At 40.0% G+C, this 18,836-nt stretch overlaps 1 protein-coding gene across 39 annotated transcripts in view; it reads left to right on the forward strand.

The window, feature by feature from the left end:
• Positions 1-18,836, forward strand: part of MAGI1 (membrane associated guanylate kinase, WW and PDZ domain containing 1) — a 486,027-nt gene that overhangs the window by 227,305 nt on the left and 239,886 nt on the right. For all 39 annotated transcript variants that reach the window (XM_034440625.2, XM_034440614.3, XM_034440626.2 and 36 more), the window contains exon 2: positions 2,377-2,493. In XM_034440625.2, coding sequence (XP_034296516.1) covers positions 2,377-2,493 — 117 coding nt within the window. The remainder of the gene's footprint in view (positions 1-2,376; positions 2,494-18,836) is intronic.

An 18,836-nucleotide genomic window follows, 5' to 3' on the forward strand; every position in this document is an offset into this window, starting at 1 on the left:
TGACACAGATATTGAACCCACTTCTCATGTAAGCCTGGTGGGACAAATGGGCAGCAGATAGCAGGAGACACACACACACACACACACACACACACACACACACACACACACACACAAATAAATGTGTGTACAATGTATAATGTACAATGTACAATGTTTGTCTGTTGTCTGTCTGTCTGTCTGTCTGTCTGTCTGTCTGTCTGTCTATCTATCTATCTATCTATCTATCTATCTATCTATCTATCTATCTATCTATCTATCTTGTTTCCAGGCAACTGTGGCTATTTGTAAAGGATATCACTCTTTCATGTAATGCGAAGGCAGTAGAGTTTTTTGTTTCATGAAAATGATTGAATGAAACATGATGATGGTGGAATTTGAGAGGGTGTATTCAGACCTGTGGGAGTTTGCCCTACTGGAACAATTTTCTTCCTGCTTAATCATTTTGCATGTCTGGAGAATGAATTTGCTTGGCCTTCAGAGACTATGAGGAATAGATGACTGTGTAGCAAAGAGAAACGTTTCTTAATGGTTCCCACCTTTAAACAGACAAACAAATAAACAAAAAATTGTTCCTTTGCTTGGAAGTGTCTAATAGTGGGAATTGAGTTGGGATCTCTTCCTCCCTCCCTCCCACTCTCTCTCCCTCTCCCTCTCTCCCTCTCTCCCTCCCTCCCTCTGCCCATCTCTGTCTGTCTGTTTATCTATCTCAGAGCAGTGATCAGTCTTAAATTGAGAACTGCTTCTATAAAAAGACTTAAAGGTTTCTCACTTATTATTTTTAATTAAGTGTTTCAAATTCATTTTTAACTACTGGATGTTAAATCCCTACTGCCCTGTGACCAGATAACTAATGACTTCATTTATTGATGTATATGATTATGAAACACAGAGGAAGATATATGATTTATATTCTACATCGATCTTATGTGCTGATGCTGCAGAATATTCTACTGTAATATTTTATTTACCCGAATAAACATTTCATTACCCTATAATAAATTTGACCTAATCCCTTGTATCTTTCTTGGTGACTAGATGTAAGATTCATTTCTATTGTAGAAACCTGAAGATTTAAAGTGGGGACTGCATTCTTTTTAACTATACATTCAGAAGTGTTTTTATTAGACTGGGGGAGGCCAGAAAGAGCTGACAGTAAAAGCTGGTATTCCAGTTTACTTATTCCAGTTTGGATATAAGCCAAAAATGAATAGGAATCTAAGTGTCTAATAGTGGGATTTGAATGAGAATCTCTCTTTCTCATCTTGTCCTTGAATGATTATGTTTGTACTTCAGTTTATATATTTGGCTTAAACTGGTTCATATAAACCAGACGTCCTATTATGCCACATAGGCTTAATGTTGATTTATAAATTAAGATTTTAAACTGTATATTCACAGTTGTTCCCACTGATATTGAGTTGTATTTGCATGTAAGAAATCCATCATTTGGGTTGAAATCTGCATGGATTAATGGGTATAATATAGGAACAGTAGATTCTTCTCTAGTATATGTAAATAAAGGTATAACTTAATGTTTGCATTGTACCTAGATCCTGTTGTTGTGAAGATCTTGTTACTGTAGCTCCTATGCTTAAGCAACTTCTCATTCCTATATCCTTATGATTTACATCTAAAAAATTATCACAGATAGATGTGTCTCGTAACTTTTTGTTGAGCTTGGTGAGTAGAGACATGGAGAAAGAAAATACCCTTTTTAATATTTTCATTTTATCTAAAGCGGCATGGTGGCCTAGCAGTGAAGACGCTCGCTGCTCATTCCAAAGGTTGAGAGTTCAATTCTAGGCAGTGACAGATCTTTTTCTCTCAAGGCACAAAGAGAAAATACCTGCTGTGAACTCCATGTAGGCATCAGAAAGGGCATCTGGGCAGTAAACGTTCAGCTCCATTTGGCTCTAGACTTTACTCCAAATTAAGGGGTTACTGTGTTCTTTTTGTGTTAACAAAAAAAAAAAACGATGTGAAGGGGATGATAAGAAAAAAAGAAAGATGAGTTACAAAGCCACTGGCATCGTATCTCTGCAACAAATTCATTTCTGATAACCAGCCATCTATAGAAGAAAGGGACTTATAATAATTGAAATTACAAATCTAATATTCACCAGAGAAGAAGACATTAATCTATCTTTCTTTCTTTCTTTCTTTCTTTCTTTCTTTCTTTCTTTCTTTCTTTCTTTCTTTCTTTCTTTCTTTCTTTCTTTCCCTTCCTTCCTTCCTTCCTTCCTTCCTTCCTTCCTTCCTTCCTTCCTTCCCTCCCTCCCTCCCTCCCTCCCTCCCTCCCTCCCTCCCTCCCTTTTATTTTCGTTCCTTCCTTCCGTTCATTCATTCATTCATTCATTCTTTCATTCTTTTCAGGAAGTCGGCTGAACAAAGACCTGAGACATTTTCTCAACCAGAGATTTCAGAAAGGATCTCCAGATCATGAGCTTCAGCAAACTATTAGAGATAACCTTTATCGCCATGCTGTGCCTTGTAAGTAATTAACATCTCTATTATATTTGGCATAACAAAATGTAAGTATTGTTTAGGGGTATCCTTTTAATCTCAGATAATGGCACTGCTTGCCAAAACAACTTGGAAGTTGTTTTCATTTTTTATTTTTGTAAGATGATTATTCCCATGTTGGTGAGAAAATGTTGAGTTTGCTTTCCCAGTAGATTTGTTACACCAAGAAGCAAGAAAGTATGGATGACGTATAGAATGTTCCAGATATAATCGCTGATCTCATGGTGACTTAGACTCTAAATGGTTGCAGTTATCCTATTTTTGGCACTCAGCAACCGGCCCATTTTTGACTGGAATTTACACCATTTTTTGGGGGGGGGGGGAGAAACCTGTATTTATTTTGGTTTCCAGGAAAAAAAAAACCCACAGCAAACAAAGGAATTGCTTAACAACCACTGTGGAAAAGATAATAAAATCAGGTCCAATCACGTGATAACCCACTTTAAGTCCATCAGTACTTACGATCATATTTGTGGGGCTTAATTTCAGTTGTAAGTTGAGGACTTTTTATATTTCCCTTAAATGTTTTCATCGAGGACTACCTATGTTTTCCTTTCATTTTGTTCTCTCGTGCCCTAATTTAATTGACTTATTATTTCTGATTCCGATTTTATCCTTTGTGTGTATGTATGTACAGTGTGTGTGTGTGTGTGTGTGTGTGTGTGTGTGTGTGTGTGTATACTGAGCCTTGGTGGCACAGTAGACTAAAGTGCTGTTAAGTAACACCAGCTACCTGCAATTACTACAAGTTCAAATCTCACCAGGCTCAAGGTTGACTCAGCCTTCCATCCTTCCGAGGTAGGTAAAAAGAGGACCCGGATTGTGGAGGCAATAAGCTGATTTTGTATAAAAAAGAACACCGCTTGGGGGGGCCGAAAGCCCTACTAAGCAGGTATATACAAAAGTATAAGGCTATTGCTTAACGCATTGTAAGCACCCTGAGTCTCCGGAAAAGAGCGGCATATAAATCGAGTGTGAGTGTGTGTGTGTGTGTGTGTGTGTGTGTGTGTGTATGTACATATATACATACTTCAGTTCTAATACATCTGGAAGGCAGTAGGTTGGGAAGGGCTACATGAAAATGTGTATGCAAGGAAATGTCTGCTGTTTTAAATCCTTTGTATATGTATATCTCTTGCTGACTTCCTTGAGAACATTTCTTTTCCTTTCCAATTTCGGAAACGACAAATAAAGCAAAAGAGGCTAAGTTTTCTGTTGGTTCATTTTTCCTGCGTTGCCAAGGTTACATTTTGAAACGCTTCTGATCTGATTCTTTTCTGTGATTTATTGGGCATGGCTAGGAGCTAAACTACTTTGGTTGCTTTTAAATCTCACCCAGGGCCACGATTATAGAAATAGATTTGTCTATGCATGTTGGATGGGGATGGAGAAAGGGCCCCGTGCTATTTTATTCCCACCCCTCCCCAAAACAGGAAAAGGAGTTAATGGTGCTGAACAAGAAACATTTCAGTGTTTCCCATGAATATGAATGCATGCATTTGTAGCTCACTTCTAGGGAGGAGAAGTAATAGACATTTAATGCTACCTTGACTGAGCTACTTGTCAAATATTATCCTGCCTTTCCTGTCTTTCTTTTCTTTACAAGGTTCGGCCATGATAAACATGCTTAGTCTTGTATTAGACTAAATCTACTACAGTATCCGTATGATTGTCTGCAGCTGGGAGTTGGTGGGAGATGGAAAAAGAGAAGGAAGAGAGGGATTTTTTTCTAGGTTGAAGATTAATCTGGCTGTATACTATTTTTGTTTTAATTCTTTGATACATGTGACCAGAAAATCCAGTGCTCTGGGCCAGTCTCTTCTATTGCTAGTGGATTATCAGGTCGAGCATTTTTAAAATGGAATTCCCTGCTGATTATGGAGTAAACATGTCAAAGGCTCACAAGGTCGCTTGCACCGAGCGGACCTTGGCTGCCTGCTGATTGTTATTGCTGCAACCAGAGGTCTTATGGAATTGATGATTAATGGCCCAGAATATGTAGAGCAGCTTCTTGCCTCAGCATCCTGGGTGAGTTTGTTAGAAATCTGTGCATTTGAATCGAATAATGCAGTTGCACATTGTGCAGCCAGATTAAAAAACGTATCAGTTTAATAAAAGGATTCTACCAGAGGAATCTTGCTGGGTGCAGGCACCACTGGTGCAATGGCAATTTATCTAGAAGACCTGTAATTAGGCATTACTCTTTTTTTTTCTGAAATAGGAAGAACTTGCTTGGAACAAAGAGCTAATGTCAGAGTTAGACAGCCACAGATCGCAATAGCAATAGCACTTAGACTTATATACCGCTTCACAGTGCTTTACAGCCCTCTCTAAGCGGTTTTACAGAGTCAGCCTATTGCCCCCAACAATCTGGGTCCTCATTTTACACACCTCGGAAGGATGAAAGGCTGAGTCAACCTTGAGCCTGGTGAGATTTGAACTGCCGAACTGCAGTTAGCAGTCAGCTGAAGTAGCCTGCAGTACTGCACTCTAACCACCGCACCACCTTGGCTCTGTATATAGATAGTCTATATTATATAAGCAGTTGGCTTGCTGATGATGAGATGGGAAGGTAATTCCCTGGGAGATAGTTAATATCTTGGTTGTGGGAAGAGATGTAAGCACTGATCTGGTGTGGTTACAACTTAATAGGCTGTTTCTCAATTGGGACATACTAGACAACTATTGCCCAGTCTACAACCTTTTAGGGAAGGTTTATTGAAGCAGTGTGGCATCAACTACCCATCACCTAAAGAAAATAGATTATGTTGCCTTCAGAGTTCAAAGCCAGACATGGAAAGGAGGCAGCAATTGGTTGCACTAGTGGGAGACCTTCATTGGGTCATGGATGGAGAAAGTATGTTCATCTTAGGCTTTTTAGGTCTCAGTCGGTTTTCATACTACTGGTTTACTTACTTAAATTACTAATTTGATTTATATAGCCATCCATCTCACATAGGGGCTCTAGGTAGTCTATAGTAAAATAGATAAAATACATAGTATAAAAAATAAAACACATAGCAACCAAGCGCTATCAAACAACTATCAACATAGCTAGGAGACTGGCTCTATCACACACCCAAGTCTGAGGTTTTCTTGCAGATCTGGCAATACAGTTCTCCCACTGTCACCTTGACAGCCCAAGAATCTTGGCAGGGTCCTCTGAGCCTTTAGCTCCTTTCACTATGTAGCTGCAGCTACCCTATCTCTTATATGACTACTCCCTAGGCTGCATCTCTTTGCTCCATGTCCCAAGGTGATTTTCAGAAACCACTATAGGAGTCAGATTGTCAAATACCAGTGCCATTAAATGCCTGCCCCACCACGTTTTGTACCAGTTGAAGCTTCCAATAAGGGCATAAATGACCACGAGCAGGAACCCTTGTACAGGAACAGGTGCAACTATACATAACACTATGCAAATTTCTAGAACAGGAGCTCTGAATCCAAGAAGATTCACGATTGTCTACCTGATTTATTTGAAGTGGAAGTACCCCATTCAGAATGAAAGATGGAAGGTCTCCAGAACCATTTGGTTTTGCTTGGGTTGAATCGAAGCCTATTGTGCCTCATTCAGACACCCATATACTCCAAGCACTGAGATAGAACCTTCCCAGCATCACTCTGGCAGACTAGGATGGAGATAGAAAGTTCAGGGGTCCTTGGTGCTCTCTGAGCTTGGTTGTTTTCTAGCAGATGTTTCATTACCCAAACTAGGTAACATCATCAATGCTAGTCAACACCAACCATGAGCTACAAATATTCTCCTTGTAGATATCAAGTTGAATATTATCAGCATATCTCACTGTAAGCCATCAGATGAACTCATTCAGCATCTTCATGTAGATGTTATATAGGAGGGGAGAAAGTCCCCTACAACACCTGAAAAGGAGGGTTCTGGCTGGACCTCTCCACTCCCCCTCATCATTAACTGGAACCAGTCACAGAGGAAGAAGAAGAACCAGCACAATCCTATGCTGTCCACCTGCAATTCCTAGAGCTGTGTTGTGGCCCACCAGCAGCCAGCAGAGCTGGCAGTAGATTCAGACAGTGAGGAGGTTGGGGAGGAAAGTGGGCCAGTCCTGGAGTCTGGGGAAGGCTCGGATGATGGCTCTGAGTCAGAAGCAGAGAGGGGGCCAAGGCCATCTATTAGTTCTTTGCTGCCTCTAGAGTATCTGGAGTCTGACATCATCGAGGCAGAAGAACAGCATGAGCCTATTCCCAGTGTGCGCATGCGCAGAGCTGCCAGGAGACAGGAACAATTAAGGAAATAGGGTTGACTTGGGAGTAAGGCTTGGAGATGATTGGCCCCTCCCATAAGGCATAAAAGAGAAGCGAACAGGACATGAGCTTTTGTAGGAAGCAGTTAGTTCATCTGGGCAATTCAAGATTTGAAAATTCTGTTTGTGACTCTGTGCCAAGTTTGGGCTTGTCCTATGTCTGGAAATTAGCTCTTTGGCAGCATTCCACATGAGATAGGTGGGTGTTGATAACCTTCCTCTGAAAGACTGTTTATCAAGCCTTGTGGACTGTAAACGAAAGTAATTTAGAGTCGTATGAATTAAAGAGAATTGCCGGGACTAAGTTTGTGCTGTTTAATTTCTAAGGAAGCCTAGGTCAGAACAAGCTGGCTCAGAGGGATACCATGATCCCTCTGCCCAGCTTACCTTCATCATTGTCTTTGCCTGCCTTCCTTTCATTGGGTTCATCCCAGTCATATCGGGGATAGGACCACAGAAACATCCCATAGGCCATCGGGTGAAAATTACAGGCAAGCGAGCGTGTGTTGGCTATGTGGCACTATTGGCCAAGTTCTTCTTTCATACACTGGCTAAGCTTCTTTTCGTGCACTGGCTGGGGGCTTCTTTTGTGATATATAGGCAATTCAGAAATTGTGTAGCAAGCAAAAATGAACACCAAAAGCAATACAAAATCTTAGTTTTAGCTGCCCTGAGTCTCCGGAGAGAGGCGGCATATTTTTTTTTTAAATTTGATTTATATGCTGCTCTTCTCCGGAGACTCAGGGTGGCTTACAATGCATTAAGCAATAGCCTTCATATTTTGTATATTTATACAAAGTCAGCTTATTGCCCCCACAAACTGGGTCCTCAATTTACCTACCTTAGAAAGGATGGAAGGCTGAGTCAACCTTGAGCCTGGGGATATTCGAACTTGCAGTAATTGCAGACAGCTGGTGTTAATCACAATGCTTTTAGTCTGCTGAGCCACCAGGCATATAAATTGAACTAATAAATAAATAAAATCTTTATTTAGTACTCTACTTTACCATTCAAAGAGGATGGGTTTAAAAATGCCCTACAAAATCTGAAGTCCCCCCCAAAAGCACATGAACCATAAGCTAAAATTTAGCAGCACCAAAACTGAATCAGAGAAATCTACAACTAGCAATAAATAAGTAAGCATTATTGCACTCCTGTGTGAGTTTCACAGGGGCCCTATGCAGTATGAATAAAAAGAAAAATAAATAGGAAGGATGCGAGGTGGGCTGAGAGTCAATGTGAAAAACAGATTAGGTGGAAATGAAACATGCATTTCATGCTTTTCTTTATTCTGCTTGGAGAGAGTTCCCTTCGGAATCTTCTAAGAAAAGGCCTTCTCTCTCCCAGATGCTCTGGGGTTATTATTATTATGGTTTTGGCTCTTTCCTGTTTGGTTGATTCCAGTTCTTAAAAAACATTTTGTGGAGGAATACTAGAGATTTATCTACCAATTCTTCTACATCTTAGGCAAGTAAGTTTTAATTATTTCACCCAATTTGTCCTAGGTTTCTAATCAGCTTATTGGAATGGAACATTTTTATGGCACCTTTATCATTCATTAATATTTTCAGAGATAATTTTAATTACACTATGCCCTCTCTGGAAGTTACTAAAGCTATTGAAGACTATGTAACTTGCCAGTACACAGGAAGTCCTTGTAGTATATGCCAGATATAAATTATATGAAGGCATTATTTTTTTAATTTTTTTTTCACAAAAATCATGCTCAAGAAAAGTAGCCCATAAATCAGCAACATGTTGTGCAGTATTCTAAATTAGAGATAAAGGAATACATTCACAGTAACATCAGAGCTAACGCAGAGATTTGTGGTTACTGAGATATTCTGTCAGGCTCCAAAACCCAAGAAGGACATATTGTGATTCTTCCAAGAAGATTTCTTTATTGTTCCTCACCTAGAGACAGAATCTTGCCAGACTAAAGCATGCTACCACCCACATAAAGCATAAACTGTGGGAACTATTAAGGAGAAGCTGTCTTCATTCTTTTTCTCTCACAAAACTATCTGAACTCTGGAATGCACCCCCTTCCTCCTGGGAATTTGGACTATGTTCCATTATGTCTTCCTTTCCAAAGGCTGTTTCATAGCTATCATTCCATTATACAGAAATATATCTCTGGGGTCACTCAAAATAGGACTTTGGTTACCAGATCCAAGAACAATAATGGTTGCTGAAAATTAGACATGAGACAAAAAAATAAAATAAAAAATAAAATAAAATCTAGGGGCTTTCTGTCTGACATTTAATCCTCTGCATGAAAGGAATATTTGGAAAACTTGTTCAGGGGAATTGACCCTCAGCATGAGGTGATAAGGGACGTGGTGGCTTAGTGGCTAAGACGCTGAGCTTGTCTATCAAAAGGTCGGCAATTCAGCGGTTCGAATCCGTAATGGGGTGAGCTCCTGTTACTTGTCCCAGCTTCTGCCAACCTAGCAGTTCGAAAGCATGTAAAAAATGCAAGTAGAAAAATAGGGGCCACCTTTGGTGGGAAGGTAACAGCATTCCGTGCGCCTTTGGCATTTAGTCATGCCAGCCACATGACCACAGAGACGTCTTCTGACAGCATTGGCTCTTCGGCTTTGAAATGGAGATGAGCACTGCCCCCTAGAGTCGGGAACGACTAGCACATACGTGCAAGGGGAACCTTTACCTTTACCTTTATGAGGTGATAAAGCCAAGGATATAGATTAGCTATACAGTTCACAAATTTTGAGATTGAAGCAAGTAGACAATGATTGTGTTTGTGAGAACATGTCTGATCTACATGTTTGGATGACTGAGCAACAGCATAAAAGTACGAAGAGCTTTAAAGGCTCTCATTTCTATAAGTTGTTACCTGAATTTCTATGTGTGATATTCTAGTGATTTAGAACAGTGGTTCTCAATATTCTCACCACAGACCCACTTTAAATGCCTGTTGTGGCCACAGACCATGGCCCTGGACCCCAAAGACTTAACTCAAAGACTTAACCAAGTTAAACATTAAATCATAACATTTTTTTTTAAATTTGATTTATATGCCGCCCTTCTCCAGAGACTCAGGGCGGCTTACAATGTGCTCAGCAATAGCCTTCATCCTTTTGTATATTTATACAAAGTCAGCTTATTGCCCCCACAACTGGGTCCTCAATTTACCTACCTTAGAAAGAATGGAAGGCTGAGTCAACCTTGAGCCTTGGAGAGATTCGAATCTGCAGTAATTGCAGGCAGCTGGTCTTAATAACCAGCTTAATAACAGGGTGCCTTAGACCACTGTACTACCAAGGCTCTTCAAGCCTTCGCAGACCCCCTGTGACGGCATCACAGCCCCCCAGGGATTCACGGACCACAGGTTGAGAACCACTGATCTAGAATGTGTAGACAAGTTCTAGTTTTTTTCTTTTTAAAGTTGGGGACATTGTCACCGTATTTCTGTTCCCCATTGTCTGCTTCATGATCCAATGCATAATTCATGCAAACTAATTATTTTCTGCCCTCTGATATGCAGAATTGGGGATAGGTCTCCCACAAAAAAATGATGGAAAGTCACTTTTGGTTATTGATTGCATCCCTATCCCTTAATGTTGGGAGAAGCTGTAATCTGTGGAAACTCATGCAATAAGAATATAGCAGTCACATTTGCTGCAAAAGACTGTAACCATGGATACAGCATTGGTCATTGCTTTTGGATACAAATTGGGAAGATGCTGCTGCTGCTGCATCTTGGGCATTGTAGAGCTGGCAGCATGGACCAGTTGGGGAAGATTTAATTGAAGATGCTGGATGGTGGGAGTAGGAAAGGGACCACTGTGTTTCTCTGGAGGGTCTTCCTGTGGGGAAGGTTTTGAGCAGAAGATGCAATGAACCTACTGACTGACTCCCTAAAATGAGATGTGCTGTGATAGTAGGAAGGTGATTATGTCTTCCTAAAACATGCATCTGGCAGAGTATCTCATTCTGAGAAATACTCTCTTGAAGTCAGGCAAGGGAACTTTGTGTACTGGACTCTTATGCTGACCTGTACTGCAATGCATCTTTCACACTAGGTGACGATTAATCAATTTAATTTTCCAGGTTTGGAGAGAAAAAAGGACTCTTTAATTTTCCTTCTACATTTTTTTGGGGCCAACACTGTAGATAGAGTTGCTTCTGCTTGAAACTGGCCAAAGACTAAAAGAAAAGAGTCAGTGAATTCCCTCTGTTGCCTAGCTCAACGTCTTTTATGGTTTTTTGGGAGGGTTTTTGCCAGTAAGTTTCTCAATAGAGATTGTGGGAAGAGAGTTAATGATTTAGTGGCCTTGTTTCTTTATTAATTCTCAGCACTCTTCAGTTTGCTCCCATCATGACTAAACAGCAAAGAGATACAGAAAATTATTTTGTCTCTTTATGGCAAGGAGTCTGCACTGGGGTGCTTAAATAGTTCTAAAAGGTAATTTGATAGAAAATTAGGAACCAACAAGGAAGAAGTTGAAGTCTTTAGCAGATTTATTAGTGTAGTTTTATTGTTCTTGGGGCATTCAAAGTCTAAAGCCCAGTCACTGGAATATTTTTGGAATCAAATGGATGTCTCTTCTTCAGAGCAACAATGAGTTCAAGTGGCAGAAGGCCATGGGAGTTTTTCTTCCTTCTATGAAACTCTAATGATGCAACACCATTAAGGGAAAATTAAAAGAGTTAAGGCTTATTATGAATCCTCCTTTCAGTAGAACTGGATAGCCATCTGGGAAAATGGACTTCTCTGAACTAAGGCTTTAATAGTTGAAAACAGCCCACTGTATTTGTCAATCATGTTTCTATTGCTAACATTCCTTTTGCCTTTCTCCCAATAGCTGAGGAATAAGCAATGTGATACTCAGCATCAATGGGTATGAAGATGCCACCATTGGTACCATCACACACTTTGCTTTACCTTATATTTTTATTGGAAGAATAAATAAATTCATGGGAAGCTGACATGGTGCGAAGTCAGGCTCCAATGTCTATTTTCATTTCTATTTACAAGAATGCTCTTGGATCTCACATCGGTTCAAAAGCCAATCTTCAAATGTTTCTTCTGGAACAGGGGTGTCAAACTCACATTGTCACGGCAGTGTCATGTGACATATCGGGACTTTTTTCCCCTTCACTAAACCGGGCATGGGTGTGGCCAGCCTGTGGGCCAGATGAGTTTCACAGCGCTGTTCTGGAATAACAGAATAGCACAATTGGAAGGGATCTTAGAAGTCTTCTAGTCTTAACTTCTGCTGTGTTAAACAAACCATAGTTCGGTCCATCCATGTTTGTTTAGCTGGTCTCACTGACAAAATTCTTTAACAGAATAAAGAATTGGAAGGGACCTTGGAGATCTTCTAGTCCAACCCCTCGCCCAAGCAGGAGACCATATATCATTTTGGACAAATAATTGTCAAATCTCTTCTTAAAACCCCCAAGTGTTGAGGCACCCACAGTTTCTGGAGGCAAGTTGTTCCATTGCTTAAATGTTTCAACTGTCAGGAAATTTCTCCTTACTTCTAGGTTGGTTCTATCCTAGATTAGTTTGAACCCTTGTTTCTTGTCTTGCCCTCAGGTGCTTGGAGAATAGTTTGATCCCTTTTTCTTTGTGGGAGCCCCTTAGATATTGGATCACTGTTATCATGTGACATGGATATGTACTGTCTGCTTCAAAAAATTAAAAGATAAAGTTAAAACGAGCTCCCCCCGGAGATACAGAGGATCCCGGATTTGCGCACTTTCCGCCATGCCCTCAAAACATTCTTATTCCAGCAGGCTGGTCTGGCCTAACCTCCCTTTTAATTGCTTTTAAATTTGTTTATATAAATTGGGGTGTTTTAAATTTGTTTTGGGCCAAAGTATTTAATGTATTTTTAAATTGTTTTTTAACGTTTGTACTATGTGTATTTTATCTTTTGGCTGTTCTCCACCCTGAATCCTTCGGGAGTAGGGCAGTATATAAATTTAATAAATAATAATAAATAATAAAAGGGTTGATAGGCGCCTTCCTGGGTATGTTAATTGAAGATTGGGAATTAACATCCTACACTAGTTTGCTTCTCCATTGCATGGCTTTTGATACTCATCATTGTAGCCATTTTATGAATAATTAAGCCCTCTCCTGACAGCCATCTTGTGAGTGCACTTAAGTCAGTCTCTCGTTATGCCAAGCATGCTCTAAAATACTGTTGACTTATGTCCTAATAACCTCAATTTTTTTTTAATCTCCCCACTCTTTTTTTTTTTTTTTTTTTTTTAGCTTTGTGATATCTTTGAAAAAAAATTACTACACTTTAACCTCCTTCTATTTCCATCTTCACATCTCCCATTCTGGGCTACAGAATAACTGTGCCTAGTGATAAACTGTGTTTGCATAGTTGGATATTTTGGCTGCAATCCTAAGCATTTTTTTTTTAAAGTCCCACTGGTCTGAGTGGGATTACATTTCAGATAAATGTTCTTAGAATTAGGCTCCTGTGACAGAGTGGAATCAAACATATCGGATTTCAGGCTGCTCCTGCGATCAAGATTCTTAAATATTGTACACATTGCTGCAGATTACATGATACTGCTATATCTTTTAGGAGCTTTGTGTGGGGCGAAGGACCCAGATTGCACAATACCCTTACCCTCTCCATTCTCGTTGGTTTTCAGTATTTCTGCTAAAATCCAAGAAAGATTTTTAACTTCTGAACGGAGAGATGTGTTTTGAGAGACCTGGACATTCTCCATAGCTGAAAATTCTGTTTGGATTTCAGCATGGACCTTAAAAAAAAAGTCCTCTCAGCTGCAGAAGCTTGAAAGCTTCCCTGCTGGCTTCCCCATTGATTTTCTGGGAAAGCCGACAGGGAAGATAGCAAATGCTGATCACATGAATGTGGACATTTGGCAGTTGGTTGTAAGTGCAAACAGGTTGCCAAGTTCTCAGATTGTAATAACCTGATTATAGGGGTGCTACAATGACCATAACCTCAGGCACAGACAGGTTGTAAGTCTCTTCGTTCAGCATCATTGTAATTTTAAATAGACACTGAGTCATAAGTCAAGGAATGCTTGTATTGTGAAATAACATAGATGAAATATCTTTAGTTTCTACTCCTGTAAAAAAAAAAAAAAACCCTCTCTGCTTCAAGAGTTGTGCTTCAGATGTATCAATAATCAAAGGCTTGTCTTCCAGGTAGAATTACAGCTTAGAGCTATGAAGTCAAGATTGTTGGAAAGTTGCCAAAGCAGATTGTTTAGGAGTGGACAGGAGGTGCTTCCCATTTTTGCAGCTTTTAAAAGGCATTTTAGTGTCAGAGGCTGCACTTAATTAATGATTTAAGAGCAAAATTGTGAAAATTATTATTATTTAACTGAAAATGTATAACTAATGACCCTTTGTTGGACGAAATGTCCATCTGGGTTCAATTCCAAGTGGGGAAGAAGGCACTAGAAACATGGAGAATGTTTGGAAAGATGGTTTTGAGGGTAGACAGGATCACATGCCTTGAAGATGTTTGGTGAAGGGGAAAAAAAGGGAAGAGATGCTGAGGTTCCCTGGGTTTTATGCCCTCTCTGGGCTTTTGAATTTGAGTTTGTATTCAGATTGGTTGTCAGAGTCCCATGGGGCCATGCAAGGGCAACTCTGTAGGCTGTGTTTGAATCTCAAGTTTGGTTGACTCTTTGAGGAGGTAGATCTTTGTTATGTAGAATAGACTGGCTCAGGCTTTAATGTCCCATTCACAAAAGGTGGGGTGGGGACAGGGAGCTGCTGGGAGCTGCTTTGTCTTTAAAACATGTTTCTTCTTTTTTCATCCAGGGAAATAAAATATTCTGCCTGTCAGAACAAAAAAGTAAAGTAACTGTTAAATATTATCAGAGAGGTTGCAAAGTGAGAAGAGAAGGCAAAACACTGACCCTTTCATCTGAAGTGAACCATCTGTGTTTGATTTCCACATCTTGCTGAGTTTTCAGTTAATGTGAATTCACAGTTTGATTCTCCATTTGGTGCTCCCACATGCTAAGTGAATCGGTTTCAATATGTACTGATGCAGACGTTGGCTTCGTCCTAAGAGCCATCATATTTTTGGTGTGCCATGAGCATTGAAACACAAGTACTTCAGTTTAAGAACTTTCAATTAAATGAAAGTAGGTGAGATTACATATACAATTTGGAATGAATGTTCTTCTGAACTGTATATAACTGTGACACATTGTTTCCATCAGTATGGTATTTACCTCTCTAACACCAGACCTTATACCATACACAATTTTACATCTCGAGTTAATGCTTAGTTTGAAACTAAATGTCTGGAAGCTTTTTCAGTTTGCTCAGCTTTGCTTGGGTATCTCCGAAGGATCCTTATTTATATACATAGCAGATTTTCCCTTATTGAACAAAGATTACTATCTGCCTCCAGTCCAAGTCCTGCACAGTACACCTGGCCAGACATACTATTTATTTATTTTATTAGAGAGTTACATTTAGTATTTATTTATTATTTATTTATTAGTCCAATTTATATGCCGCCCTTCTCTGGAGACTCAGGGCGGCTTACAATGCATTATAGCAATAGCCTGCATACTTTTTTGTATATACCTGCTTATTAGGGCTTTCGCCCCCCCCTAAGCGGTGTTGTTCTATACAAAGTTGGCTTATTGCCCCCACAATCCGGGTCCTCAATTTACCTACCTCGAAAGGATGGAAGGCTGAGTTAACCTTGAGCCTGGTGAGATTTGAACTTGCACTAATTGTAAGCAGCTGGCAGCTAAGTGCTAGCACTTAACAGCACTTTAGTCCGCTGCACCACCGAGGCTCACAGTATGAGCTGTGGTGGCACAGTGGTTAGAGTGCAGTACTGCAGGCTACTTCTGCTGACTGCCAGCTGTCTGCAATTTGGCAATTTGAATCTCATCAGGCTCAAGGTTGACTCAGCCTTCCATCCTTCCGAGTTTGGCCTACCAGTAAAACGAGGACCCAGATTGTTGACCAATTATGCTATACTCTGTAAACCGCTTAGAGAGGGCTGTAAAGCACTGTAAAGCAATATATAAATGCTAATACCAAATCCTGGTTTTTATTAAATTGCTGATTCCTACTGCTGAATGAATAGGAATCTGGCTACTATGATGTTTATACAATATGCTAAATACACAGCTTGGCATCATTTCAGATTAATTTCTCCAAATACAAAGGAGTCACTGAGAAATTGCAAGAAACATTTCCTCAATCCCAGATTCCTTCTGATACATTCCAAAGCCTTTGTTGTTTTTTAGATCCTATTCTAAGGCTTTCCTATTTGAACTGAAGAGTATTACTATTTTCAAAATGTAAAGGATGGAAACATTATCTGACTTGAAATATTTACCTTCTACATGAAACTCCTGGTTGAAATCATTAATTGGCATGTGATGGAATGCCATCAATATGCTGATGGTGCTACAGGTAGTCCTCGATTTAAGACCACAGTTTGAGACCAGAATTTCCATTGCTAACCAATGCAGTTGTTAAGTGAATCATGCCCAATTTTACAACCTTTTTTTTTCAATGGTTGTTAAGCGAATCACTGTAGTTTTTAAGTGAATCATGCCATCCTTAAACAAATCCGGCTTTCTCCATCAACTTTGCTTGTCAGAAGCTTGCTGGGAAGGTTGCAAATGGTGATCACATGACCCTGGAATGCTTCAGTTGTCATAAACACATGCTGGTGGCCAAGCACCCAAATTTTGATCATGTTATCATGAAGATGCTTCAACAGTTGTAAGTGGACCTGTTGCTACTTTTTTCAAGGATCATTGTAACGTTGAAGTTGTTAAACCAACGGTTGAAGTCAAGGACTACCTTTATATTTCCACACCTGGCCATTCATGTGAAATTGTTAAGGCTGGAGGGGTGGAGATCAGAAGTTGCAGCTCAATCACACCACGTTTGAATGGTTTGGACTTTTGGGTCCCCTGGATGATTTCCATGTTTCACTTTATGGAGTTGCATTCCTCCAAACAGACCTGGTGCACAATGTCTCCCTCTGGCAGCCGGGTCTTTGCACAAATTTGTCTCGTGTGTCAGTTGTGCCTCTTCTGGACTGAGACGCTCTGCTCACTTTCATGTCTTACTCACTTCCTGATTCGATTACTGCAATGGAGTTTACATGGGGCTAAAGAACATTTGGAAGCTTAAACTGGTCTAGAATACAATGTGTGCACATTTGAGCATCTAGAGTTTCTCCCTGTGATGTGACTATGTTGTACTTCATTATAATATGCTTCTGGGTCAGTTCAAGGTGCTGGTTATCACCTTTAAAGCCCTTCATGACATGAGCAGATTAATTGTGGGACCACCTATCTCGAAGGGTTTCTGCTGTGCTACCTGATCTGTCAAGTTGATCATGCTTCACATTACCTTTATTAAAACAGGGTCATCTTGCAGGACCAAGAAGGCGTATGATTTATTAAGGTGCTGGCCTATAAAGTGGGAGACTGTGAGTTCTCTGTCCCACCCTAAGGCATAAAAGCCATCTTGGGCCAATCACTCTGTCTCAGCCCAACCTACTTCATATGGTTGTTGTTGGGGGAAAAAGAGTAGGAGGAAGGAGCGTTGTATATGTTTGCCACCATGAGTTATTTTTAAAAAAGCAGTAAAGGGCATAAAAATAGACAAATAGCCACCCAAGTCATATAGGTGACTCTGCGTGGCTTATAAGGATTAAAACACAGGAAAACTTACAACATACCTAATATATGTTTATCTGTTGATTAATTGCTTATTGGCACCTTGCCCTGTTCTTTAATCCCTGTGCTGGATTATTTATAACTTCGTTATGAGTTTTGGTTTTTTTGGCTTTGTAAACTGGTTGCTAGCCACCTAGAGTTACCATATTTTTCAGACTATAAACGCACTGGAATATAAGACGTACCTTAGTTTTGGGTGAGGAAAATAAGAAAAAAGCTGATTGAGGATGGATCAGCCTCCTGGAATACCCCCAATCAGCTGTTCCCAGAGGTTTTTTCAGCCTCTCAAACCTCCATTTCAGAGGGGTTTTTTTTTCAGCCTCTGAAACGGAGGTTTCAAGGCTTTTTTCAGCCTCTCAAATAGAGGTTTCAGAGGCTTTTTTTTCAGCCTCTCAAATGGAGGTTTCAGACGCTTTTTTTCAGCCTCTCAAATGGAGGTTTCAGAGGATTTTTTTTCAGCCTCTCAAATGGATGTTTCAGAGGCTTTTTTTTCAGCCTCTCAAATGGAGGTTTCAGAGGCTTTTTTTTCAGCCTCTCAAATGGAGGTTTCAGAGGCTATTTTCAGCCTCTGAAACCTCCATTTCAGAGGCTGGGCTGCACTACATTTGAACTATAAGACGCACTCAGATTTTCACCCTCTTTTTGGGGGTAAAAAGGTGTGTCTTATATTCCGAAAAATGCAGTATATATTTAAGATGGGTGGCCAAGTAAACTGAGTTTGCTTTTTGGATTTGCATGCTAATGCAAATGTGCCAGAAATATTCTTCAGCACTCAAGAGGAGCATGTGCCTGTAAGCATGCATGTATCTCCCTGCATCCTAGGAGATCTTGAATGAATTTCTGGAGCAACAGACATTCTTCTCAAAATTATTGGTGGTACAATAAATACCATATTTACTTAAAAGGAAAGCTAGTCTTTTCCTCCAATGAATTGCCTTGAATAGTAGAAAGTCCTCCCCCCCTCTTCTAGTATTGATGATGCTACCTAGTTGGGTACTGAAATGTCTGTAAGAAAACAGCCAAGAGAGCACCCCATAGTCAATTTAGATTCACTCAGAATACAATAGGAAGGTTTCCTCCTCTCCCCCAGGTTTATTTTTGTGTTTGTATGTATTTGTGGTGCACCTCAACATTAGAATCATTTAACTTTTTGCTATACCCTAGCTTAATAACCTAAGAAATCACTGAATAAACTACTCAGAATGTAGCATATGAATTAGGTCGGTTGTCTGCTTTTTTGGTTAATTAATTCTGAATCTGTCAAATATTCCCATGGTACAATGAGAGGCTCATTCTATGAAAATATCCTCAGTTGCTCTTCCTGCACAA

This window comes from Pantherophis guttatus, chromosome 2, assembly GCF_059756535.1.
Source record: "Pantherophis guttatus breed Tessera chromosome 2, ASM5975653v1, whole genome shotgun sequence".
Taxonomy (NCBI): domain Eukaryota; kingdom Metazoa; phylum Chordata; class Lepidosauria; order Squamata; family Colubridae; genus Pantherophis; species Pantherophis guttatus.